The sequence below is a fragment of the Coptis chinensis genome, chromosome 3 (assembly GCF_015680905.1).
Source record: "Coptis chinensis isolate HL-2020 chromosome 3, ASM1568090v1, whole genome shotgun sequence".
Lineage (NCBI taxonomy): Eukaryota > Viridiplantae > Streptophyta > Magnoliopsida > Ranunculales > Ranunculaceae > Coptis > Coptis chinensis.
Genome location: NC_141458.1, coordinates 16,779,344 through 16,789,670, shown reverse-complemented (window position 1 = coordinate 16,789,670; position 10,327 = coordinate 16,779,344). Strand labels below are relative to the sequence as shown.

The following is a 10,327-nucleotide window of genomic DNA, read 5'->3' as shown; positions in this document are numbered from 1 at the left end:
TTGATTTTCATTATATAAGATAACAAGTTACTAACAAAGTTCTCAGGTTACAATATGTCAGTACATAAGATCAAGTTGCTGATATATTCACAAAAAGATTAGCAGCTAACATATACTCAATGCTTCAACAACAACTTAATGTTGTGCCTGACATCACAAAAATTTCAACCGGAAGTTCAGTTTAAAAGGGGTGTTCATCACAACATGAAGAGCATCAGAAGTTCAAGTTTTTTTGTTTACTCTTCAAAGCTTGAGGGGGTGTATAGAAGAATAGAGCATGAAGAACATCAGAAGCCACGTGTCTCCAACTAAGCAGTTAGTTATAACTGTAATCATTTAAGTTGTAACTGTCTAACTAACTAGAGAACTTTGTCTCTATATATAGAGGCTGTAATCATTCTGTAAAGATTAATGAAAAAAAAAATTTCTTCATCCTCATTCTTCATTTCAAAGTTTTGTAAATCTCTTCAATATCCCCACTCACTGTTCGGGAGGGAGAGATTGTTGGAGTTATCCCTCACATGAGGAGAAAAGAAAGTCAGTTTGCGTGAAGAAGGCTGAGCGCGCGCGCTCAGTTTGGTCTTGCCCAAGGCGCGACCCGCGCCCATGCCATGAACGACTTCCAGTGTTTTTAGGGCGCGCGTGCTCGACTTTGGCCTTGCCCAATGCGCGCCCGCGCCCATGCCTATTTTCGTCAGGATTTCTATTTTTGCGAAACCGCGAGTTTGCAATATAAGGTTTGGGTTTTTGGCAAAACCTAACACATGCAAGACACGAAAAAGACACAACACATTGAGAGGAAACCCAATCTTGAAAGCAATCAAGATTGAGAGAGAACCTTTACAGAGAAACAATCCTGTAAAGAGAGAGGAGTGATCTAGTAAGGTGAGAGACTGAAAGGAATTATTGTAATCTTCCTTCCCACTTTATAAAAAGATTAGCTCGTGGAAGTAGGCACCATTGGCCGAATCACGGTATATCTTTGTGTTGTGATATGTTTTTATTGCTTTACATTATTATCTGTTGTTAATTAATAGTTGTTTAGCGAGTTGGGCATATTAGTTTGGTTGTAGAAAAATATTTAGATTGTTGTCTGGAGTTGTTATTGATCCTAGTACAAGTTATCTGTGTAGTGGAGAATCGATTGATATCAGATTAAACCCCAACACCTCTTACTGCCAGAACACCTCCCAAGTTTTATTGAGCAGTCCGTACACGACATGCTCAGAAACTGATATCCATTAGTAAGATGTCGATCTACAATATAATAAAAAATAACCTTGCGCTGTTCTGTAATAAGGTATGCATACTTTACAACATTTGGGACAGCAAGCAACTTGGGCATCAAATGATTGTGAAAATATCCAGGAGCGACCTTCACAGTCTCACCAGCTTTACCAATTAAGCTTCTCTATGATCTGCCTATGCCACAAAAGTATTATATACGTTTTCGCAATACTAAAGCAAGTGGAACAAGAGTACCGAAACATCCATGCCATGCCAAAAGCTCCTTGGTTCAATAGCTCACCGTTGTAAGAATGGCTTCTGTTTGTCTATGTATAGGCCTTGACCAATAAATAAGGATGGATGTGTAAGAGAATCAGAACCATGATAAATATAATGTGGTTCTTGATAAACTCCTGGCTCCCGTAATACATTTCTACCACACTGGATACTAGTCATTGTCGCCCCTCCCAAAGTAAACTGTTTCATTCAAACAATTAGATGGTAACTCATAAAAGTAATTATCATACATCAGAGTATTTATGTCTCAATATGAACTTTATGAAGTACTTTGGGTTTATTTTTACAGAAACAAAAACATTTTTGTCCGAGGCTCAACTGGAACAACTAAAGATAGAAAACTCTATACTAGTACACTCTCACAAATCAGCAATTAACGTACGAGGAGTAACTTAATAAACACGATAAATTAAAATTAACCATGCATAGGGATGGAAACACGGAAGGTTGGAAGTATGATTGTTTTGGACCAAAACGTGGATACCCAAGTTCACAGTTGGGCCAGCACCGTTTGAGATTGATGGAAAGCCCATATCCGTCCTATTAAACATGAGATAACACACACTCTCTGTATCTTTCCGTTGGTTTTTCAAAGCCGGGCTCCCCAGTCGATACTGCCAACAGGTCAGTGTAGTTTTTTTATTTTTTTATTTATATGTCCTAGTTTTATTTTTCTTGTTTTAAAGTTGTTGAATAAGATGGGGTTTATGATATTTGCAGGTATGAGTTGTGGTTCATCAGCTCAATGCCCAATTGGCATTATTAGAGTTTCAATGTTGGATAAGAGTAGTACTAGTCTTAGAGTTACCCACTATCCAAAGTGGGAGTCTTTAAGATTAAATCCATTCCTTGGCCTTGGTTTCTGCCATTCATCCAAGGTAATCTCTCCACACTTTCAGCTCCAATTTATTTTACTAGTTTTATAGCACCATTACTTTTATACTATCCAAATTAATACTAGAATGCTATTGGAAATTATCATATGATTGAACACCATGTACTAGAAATCTAGAATGCATTTTTCTTTTCTTAATTCAATTTGGTTTAAGCAGGGTGAATCAATTTCCATTGGTTAACTCTTGGTTCTTATACCCCATGTGTCAGTGTCACTTCAGAACCTCATTTTCGTGAACAACATCATATCTTTTTAGGGGTGTGAGACTTGTTGATTTCGTGTGCAATTGGGATGAGCTAGTGAGGTGAGTGCTGTAATTTGTGGGAATTGGGGGAGTTTGAGTGAGATCGGCTAGCTCCTTGCTAGAATGCTAGTTGGACCCTATTGTAATCTCTAGTTTCACTATCATTCTGTGGTGGAACTCCATTTGAGAAGACTTGAACGATGCTCGCAGGCTTACTTTTGCACTGGTATTATGTTCCTCAGATTTATCTGTGCCCATATGAATCATGTATGACCATCCTTCGTTTTTTCCTTTAGATAGATAATAGAATGTAGCGTGCCACTGTAGAGTAGTAGGTGAACAGGAGTAGATGAATCTGGACGATAATCAAGAACATTCTATTTCAAGTAACATCTGTTTATTATGTTGACTTCTATGTTACACATACTGTGGTGTGATGCGTAATGATATTATCATTTCTTGGTTGCAGTATCGTCTCAACGAACTGAAAGTTCCATTGATGTTTAGGGTTAGACCACGAGTTACACCCTGTTTCAGTGCCTTTGTTGTTAAATGCAATCATCCTCAAAATGAGAATCTACCTCGATATTACTCAAAGAAGGAGAAAAAACCTTTCCCGACACCCATTGTTGAATTGAGACGAGCTGCCAGGGAGAGAGTAAAACGAATGAAGGGCCAACCGAGGAAACCTGTCCCGCCACCAAGAAATGGATTGCTCGTGAGACGCCTGATACCTCTTGCATATGAAGTGTTCAATGCAAGAATCACACTAATCAACAATGTCAAAAGGCTTATGACAGTTGTGCCTGTACAGGCTTGCAAGTAATTTTCGACCTCAGTTTCTTCTCGGTATTTTTCTAGGAACACTCTGACTTTTGTAAGTAGACTCGAAAAATATACATTTGTATACAAACATCATAATACGGTGTTCATATGCATGGTACATCACTGTGACCCACATGCAAATTGACTGTAAACCGTAGTTATTGCTGCATTTAGAGATCTTTTGTGCCAATAGATAGGCTTTTGGAAGACTGGAGACGTCTAATGTACTTCTGTATGATTAGAAATAACGCTGCAAATTATTTGGAAAGAAAAAAATACAATGGGTATAAAAAGTTGTCTACTTGGATGGCTATGACATATTGTTAAATGCCCTAAAGAAACACCTAAATGGATGTTGCAAGTTGTTAAGCCTTCTTCCTTTAGTCAAAAACGTATTACAGTTTGGGTTAGAAACTTGGAACTATAGTAATCTCTCTCTGTTTTGGTAGGTGGTGTAACGAAATCCACGTGGGTCCTGCAGGGCACCCATTCAAGTCATGCAGAGGACAGCAAACTGAGCGTCGTAAGGGCCTTCATGAGTGGACAAAGGCAACCATTGATGATCTAATATTGCCGGTTGAGGCCTACCATCTCTATGATCGTCTCGGCAAACGTATTACTCATGAGGAAAGGTTTTCAATCCCAAGGATCCCAGCAGTTAATGAGCTCTGCATCCAGGCAGGAGTCAATCTGCCTGACCTCCCCACAAAGAGGAGGAGGAAGCCCGTCATCCGGATTAGCAAGAGTGAGATCATTGATGCTAACGAAGATGACTTGCCAGATCCTATGCCGGAAGTTAGCCCAGAACCAATCTTAACTGAAATACCAGATTCAGAAATAGTATCACCATCCGATGCTGAAGAAACAGCCATACTTGCTGAAGCGACACTTGAAGCGTGGGAGAAGATGAGACGCGGAGCAGGGAGACTGATGAAGAAATACCTTGTGAGAGTTTGTGGCTACTGCCCTGAGGTGCATATAGGGCACACTGGACATAAAGCACAGAATTGTGGGGCCTTCAAGCACCAGCAACGAAATGGACAGCATGGTTGGCAAGCAGCTGTGATCGATGATTTAATACCCCCTAGGTATGTGTGGCATGTTCCAGATGTGGAGGGCCTGCCATTACAGAGAGAGCTCAGGAGTTTCTATGGACAGGCCCCTGTTGTAGTGGAGATGTGTGTGCAAGGAGGTGCTGTTGCTCCTGAACAATACAAATCCACGATGAGGTTAGACATTGGGATTCCAAGAGATATTAGTGAAGCTGAAATGGTAGTCTGAGGTGAAGTTTTTCAGTGAAGTCTATCAAGTGTACATTGTCAAAAGATGAGTTAAAACTTGTTATCAGCAGATGCTAGACCGACCTCCCCCCCCCCCCCCTGCGCTGGCTGAATCTGAAAATGTACTGTGCCAAGTTGAGATGAAATGAGTGCTCCAAAATTTTTTTTTTTTTTGATTGGTAAGCCTGTTTTAAATGAGATCAGTAACTCTTTGATGCTGGCGGGGTTCGAGCCCCAGACCTCTGGTATCATCACCCAAAGGTTTTACCGACTTTGCCAAGTTGAGATGAAATGAGTGCTCCAAATTTCAATGACCGCTGCATTCTATCTGAATGTAACTGTAAATCTAGATTTTTATGAGTTCTTTTGTATGTATACCATTCAGATGTTGGATACTTGGATCCTACTTTGCTGCATGTACTATGACTACTAATTACCCACAATCCTGTTGGGACTTGGGAGGTAAAAGAGACTTGGGTTTTACAACAACCATCTTGCAGTTATCATTGTTTCCATCACCATTTGGACCTGAAAATACCTTGCTGAAAACATTCTCGGCCCATAAAGATACTCATCCAAAAGGACTCGTGATCAAGCTCAAGCGCAAGCTCTAAGAATTAGGAAGCAAAATGAGCACTTCTGGAAAGTACGGCTCAGTTGAAAGTCCTTATTTGAATTTTGAAAGGTGTTTACAAAATGCTTTAATAAATCTCTCTTATCAAAGGTTGATGCATATTCCATCCAATATTATGACACTGTGAGAGGAGTTCGTCTATTGATGATTTGACGCCTGAAGATATTTTAACAGGTTAAATACCGACACACGAAATTTAACAAAATTCATGGTATTTTGTACTACATGGTTGATCTATGCTTTTAAGTTTTAACAAACGTGGTGACCAAATAGTCAAAATGAAACTAAAGTACTAAACTCTACACTCTTAAATAGACAACAGTTGTCGCAATTCCACCATACTAAGTGCCACGTTCCAAAGCTTAATCCTCTTAGTCATGCATGTACTTGATGTGTCAACGCCAGTCCATCCAATTCCTCATATATTTACCTCTTTTCTTCACACCTCAAACAAAAGAAAGAAAGGAAAATTAATAGAGAGAAAGAATTCATCCTCTCCAATTTCAAGTTGTTTGAAGTGTTATAATGGGACCAGAAGATGCGAAAGATGGTACAAAAAGGGCACCAGGACATGAAGCTGGTGGTGTACTTCACCAAAGGCGAAAATTACCATATTCTCCTGCTACTATGGCACTCGGTGGATTTTTAATTGTTGCTGGCATTGGTTACGTGACTTTGTATGCTAAGAAAAAACCTGAAGCTAGAGCTAGAGATGTTGCAAAGGCAGCTGCTAATGCTGCTCATCCTAAGGATACTCACCCTCGTGAAGCTCCTCCAGAGGATCGTTCTCGCAAGTAGTTTGTTTCTTAAGTTTGGTTGGCAGATGGATGCATGTGTATACATAACGTTTTTGGTAGTTGGTCATAAATCTTGTCGTCCTTCTATTTTATTTTGGTTTTGCGTTTCCTTAAATTTGACAAATATAAAAGGAAAATGTATATGGTGACCATTGTATGGTGTTATTTTTAAAAAAATTGTAAATGTTTTACAAAGAAAACTATGAGCATGGGTTAGGTGCTGAAAATCCTACCAATGTTGAATAAGTGAAACTGAATTTGCAGGACAGGAGAATGAAGATCGAAACAAAAATGGGAAACTAAAAATAAAAAATTCAGATATGTCTAAAGATGTCTAATGTTTTTTATCGACTCCATCTCCAAGACGTTCATGAGATATGTAGGAGAAATTGAGAAGTACCATTTTAGCAATAATTAATTAGTATATTATTAGTATTTGTGGGCTTGACTCGCAACGTCGACTGTAAACTTGTTTCCTCATTTTCCCCTTAAAAACAACCATATGGAGACGGTTTTTCGGACTCTTTTTAAGAAGTCTTTGATACGTATAACTTAAACAAAAATTGCCAAAATTTTCTAACGAAAACCATACAACTTTCGCTTTGCAAAATTTTGTTCATACATATGGAATTGGAAACCAATAGAAGAGTAGCAGGAGAGAAGAAAAGCTTAACACTGGACACGATTCCACTTAACACCATCCACACCATTCTTTCACGAGTACCTGTCAAGTCTCTTTTAGGATTAAAGTGTGTATCTAAGTTTTGGTATACTCTCTTAAACGATCGTGTTTTTATCAAACTGCATATCAATGAATCAATCCGAAGAAACGATACTTGTACTTTTATGATTCGCAACGACAGATTCTTTTCGGTAGACTGTGATATGTGTTCTCCAAAGTTATCAAAAGCGGTAGCGGTAGAGGACTACTGTCCATTATTCAACTCATCTCCAGCTGAAACTTCTGTAATCCTTGGTTCGTGTCATGGGATATTCTTGATTGGTATTTATAATCCTTCTAGAAAACCACGGGATTTACATGCCGACAGTTCGGTTTTTATGGAATTATACCTATGGAATCCATCAACCAAAGAGTATAGAACGTTACCAGCAGAAACTCTTACAAAATTTTCCAAGGATCAAAAGCGATATTATTATGAGGATGTCTATGGATTTGGTTATGATCCGACAAATGATGATTATAAAGTGATAAGAATTGTTTGCAACTATGACATTACTTCTAAAGGTTATAAAACAAATTGTCATGTCTCAGAAGTTCATCTTTATTCGTTAAGGGCTAATACGTGCAGAATGATTGATATTCCTTATTTCATTCATAGCCCATTCCAACACAAAAATAATTTAGTCCTAGGGACATTTTTTAATGGTGCAATTCATTGGTTTGGAAACCACATTCTTGCTACAACAGATGAGTTTCCTTGGCGAATAGTTTCTTTTGATATTGCAAAGGAGGAATGCAAAGAGATTCCACAGCCTGACTTCGACAAATCATCCTTGGCAAGCATAGATTTGGGGGTGTTGGAAGGATGTTTTTGCATGTACTTAAACTACTACCACTTCAGTAGTGACTATCTTGATATAATCATGATGAAGTCATGAAGAAATACGGTGTGAAGGAATCATGGACGAAATTGTTCACCATATATACATTTATGGGACGATCTCCGTCCTATGATCCATTATGCATTACCAACAAAGGAGAACTTCTACTGCAGATGAATCATAAAGCTTTAGTTAAGTACGATCCAAGACATGAGAGGTACATAAATCTTGAGATACAGGGTTCTCAAGAACAGGGCGTTCAAACTGAGACTTACATTAGGAGCCTTGTGTCACTCCATTCAAATACTTACTTCAGGCAAGATCAGAAGAAAGACAAGGCATACTGACCGAGTATCAGGTAATGATCTTTTATGTTTATGCTACTGCAATATTTTTAGCGTATATTTATTTTGAATTCAATGTGTCACTGAGTTTTAATGATTTAAGCGCATATATCTACTAATCAGAATGCTGCTGCTTTTACAGCATCTGGCAAAAGTAGTACGTACTAAACTGAAATAACACATTTTCCCTAATATAGTCAAAACCTCAGTAGGCCACTTCAGCAATGTAATTGGAATTATCTGTCGAACTTTAGAAGGTCATAAAGATAGTGTTGCAATCCAGTGAACTAAATTCTGTCTAGACTCATTTTCATGCAGTCTATATTATTCTGTCTTCCGAGTGCATCCTACTTTATTTGAAATTTTGTTGAACTCATTTCATTGGATTTATTTCCCATGGATATCAAACTTATTATTATTATTCATTTGAAAGGAGGTATTTGAAGGCTTCTGGAGTGAGGTGACTGGCTCAATAAACACCCTTGGATTCGGAGATGGTTTTTCAATCCTCCTGTCACTTGAAAATATGTTGTCTGCTCTATGTTATAATGATGATGATCACGACCTTACTTGAACAGGGTCTATTCTATAGGCTCATACATCTCAATCCCTGAGAGTTGAGTCATAAGGAGACCGTAACCAAAGCCTGGTAGATGAATCAGCTGGGTCGTGCCATGATAAATGGCTGGGGATCGTGATGGGGTCCCTTAGCTGTAGAGGATCGTTCTCAGCAGCTTTCGGGTTGCTGGGGGTGGTCGTGCGGTTGTCTGACAGGCTCACTGACAATCAATCTAACACAACTTACATCTGCCGTGAAATTGTAGCAGCTCCAGTCAGATAACACCAATTGTGAATAAATAATTGCAGAAACAACTTTACCCACAACAAATAGATCAATACACAAAGATCGATCTTTCTCAATAGACAAAACTTCAACACCCTCCAAGCAATATCCCAACACTTCTCAGTATCAAATAACAAGCATATAAAGTAAAACAATTAATGTAAAAGAAGAACAAACCACAAGACGAGATATATCGTGGTTCGGCAATTTGCCTACTTCCACACTGCAAATTCCAAACTTTACTAGATGTCCGGAGTAACAGATTACAAGTCTCTCAATTCACTCACAAAGAATGAACACTCAACTCACAAAGAATTGCTCTTTTATAATCTCTCTCTTTCTTGGTTTTGGAAAAATTAGGTTTCTACAGAAAAAACCTATATTTATACTATTTCAGAAAAACTTCCGAAACAGTGAATTTCGTGTTGAAAACGGTGGAACACGGGGCGCGCCCTCGACCAGGCAAAGTCGAGCACGGGTCACGCCTAAAGTATTGGAGTTTGCAAAAAGCATGAGTGCGGGTCGCGCCTTGTCCAGGTGTAACTAGAGCGCGAGTCGCGCCCTTCACACCAGAGAGAAAAATACGTCTTTTTCTCTACATTCTGCACCTCGGTGAGGTTTTAACACATAAAACCGAGCCGAACACATCCAGCTAGAACACATCTAGTAGGAACACATTCAGCAAGGAAAACTCGCAGTCAACTGCCCCGAAGGGCCATGCCCACAAAAGGGCTCATTCAAGCATGTAGGATTTGAAGCAAGTCCAAACAATGTTGGAACTTAACTCCGGTGACAACCTTTGTCAACATATCAGCAGGATTGTCATGGGTGTCCACTTTCTCAAGTGTTACATCACCATCTTCAACGACATCCCGTATAAAGTGATAACGGACATCAATATGCTTGGTCCGAGCATGATGAACCTGGTTCTTCGTCAAATGAATAGCACTCTAACTATCACAATACAAAGCAATATTGTTCTGCTGAATACCCATATCATCTAGAAGACCTCGAAGCTATAGTGCCTCTTTCACTGTCTCTGTCACTGTCATATACTCTGCCTCAGTAGTATATAGAGCAACTGTAGCATGTAGCATAGACCTCCAACTAACCGGTGCACCATGCATCATAAACACATAACCAGTAGTCGATCGTCGTCTATCTAGATCACCTGCATAATTTGAATCCACATACCCACTGACATAATAAGTGCCTCCACCATAAACTAATCTCACATCCAAGGTACCCTTCAAGTACCTTAATACCCATTTCACTGCCTCCCAATACTGCTTCCCAGGATTTGCCATATACCTACTTACAACACTAACTGCCTGTGAAATGTCTGGGCGTGTGCACATCATAACATACATCAAACTT

General features: G+C 39.1%; 3 protein-coding genes and 1 non-coding gene across 4 annotated transcripts; all 4 read left to right on the top strand.

Moving 5' to 3' along the window:
- The first annotated feature begins 2,085 nt into the window (after nucleotides 1-2,085).
- On the top strand, nucleotides 2,086-4,930 carry APO2 (APO RNA-binding protein (DUF794)). Its single transcript, XM_086600852.1, has 4 exons — nucleotides 2,086-2,148; nucleotides 2,245-2,402; nucleotides 3,133-3,485; nucleotides 3,938-4,930. Exons 2-4 carry the CDS (start codon nucleotides 2,247-2,249, stop codon nucleotides 4,767-4,769), a joined length of 1,341 nt encoding a protein of 446 aa, XP_086456978.1. The 5' UTR covers nucleotides 2,086-2,148; nucleotides 2,245-2,246; the 3' UTR covers nucleotides 4,770-4,930.
- A 917-nt stretch (nucleotides 4,931-5,847) lies between these two features.
- On the top strand, nucleotides 5,848-6,399 carry LOC147508289 (uncharacterized). Its single transcript, XM_086599118.1, has one exon. It carries the CDS (start codon nucleotides 5,928-5,930, stop codon nucleotides 6,198-6,200), a length of 273 nt encoding a protein of 90 aa, XP_086455244.1. The 5' UTR covers nucleotides 5,848-5,927; the 3' UTR covers nucleotides 6,201-6,399.
- A 424-nt stretch (nucleotides 6,400-6,823) lies between these two features.
- Nucleotides 6,824-7,819, top strand: LOC147508288 (F-box protein CPR1-like). The gene has a single exon (XM_086597045.1). The coding sequence runs from the start codon at nucleotides 6,824-6,826 to the stop codon at nucleotides 7,817-7,819; it is 996 nt and encodes a 331-aa protein (XP_086453171.1).
- Nucleotides 7,820-8,666: 847 nt separating this feature from the next.
- Nucleotides 8,667-8,883, top strand: LOC147508287 (small nucleolar RNA U3). Its single transcript, XR_015219732.1, has one exon. It is a non-coding gene; the product is annotated as a small nucleolar RNA U3 (small nucleolar RNA).
- The last annotated feature ends 1,444 nt before the right edge of the window (nucleotides 8,884-10,327 follow it).

What these genes read in the sequence shown, in the direction of transcription:
- APO2 (XM_086600852.1), top strand. Translation starts at nt 2,247, where the DNA reads ATGAGTTGTGGTTCATCAGCTCAATGCCCAATTGGCATTATTAGAGTT. An exon ending in GTTTCTGCCATTCATCCAAG is followed by an intron (nt 2,403 to 3,132) that starts GTAATCTCTCCA and finishes TCTTGGTTGCAG; the next exon opens with TATCGTCTCAACGAACTGAA. An exon ending in GTGCCTGTACAGGCTTGCAA is followed by an intron (nt 3,486 to 3,937) that starts GTAATTTTCGAC and finishes CTGTTTTGGTAG; the next exon opens with GTGGTGTAACGAAATCCACG.
- LOC147508289 (XM_086599118.1), top strand. Translation starts at nt 5,928, where the DNA reads ATGGGACCAGAAGATGCGAAAGATGGTACAAAAAGGGCACCAGGACAT.
- LOC147508288 (XM_086597045.1), top strand. Translation starts at nt 6,824, where the DNA reads ATGGAATTGGAAACCAATAGAAGAGTAGCAGGAGAGAAGAAAAGCTTA.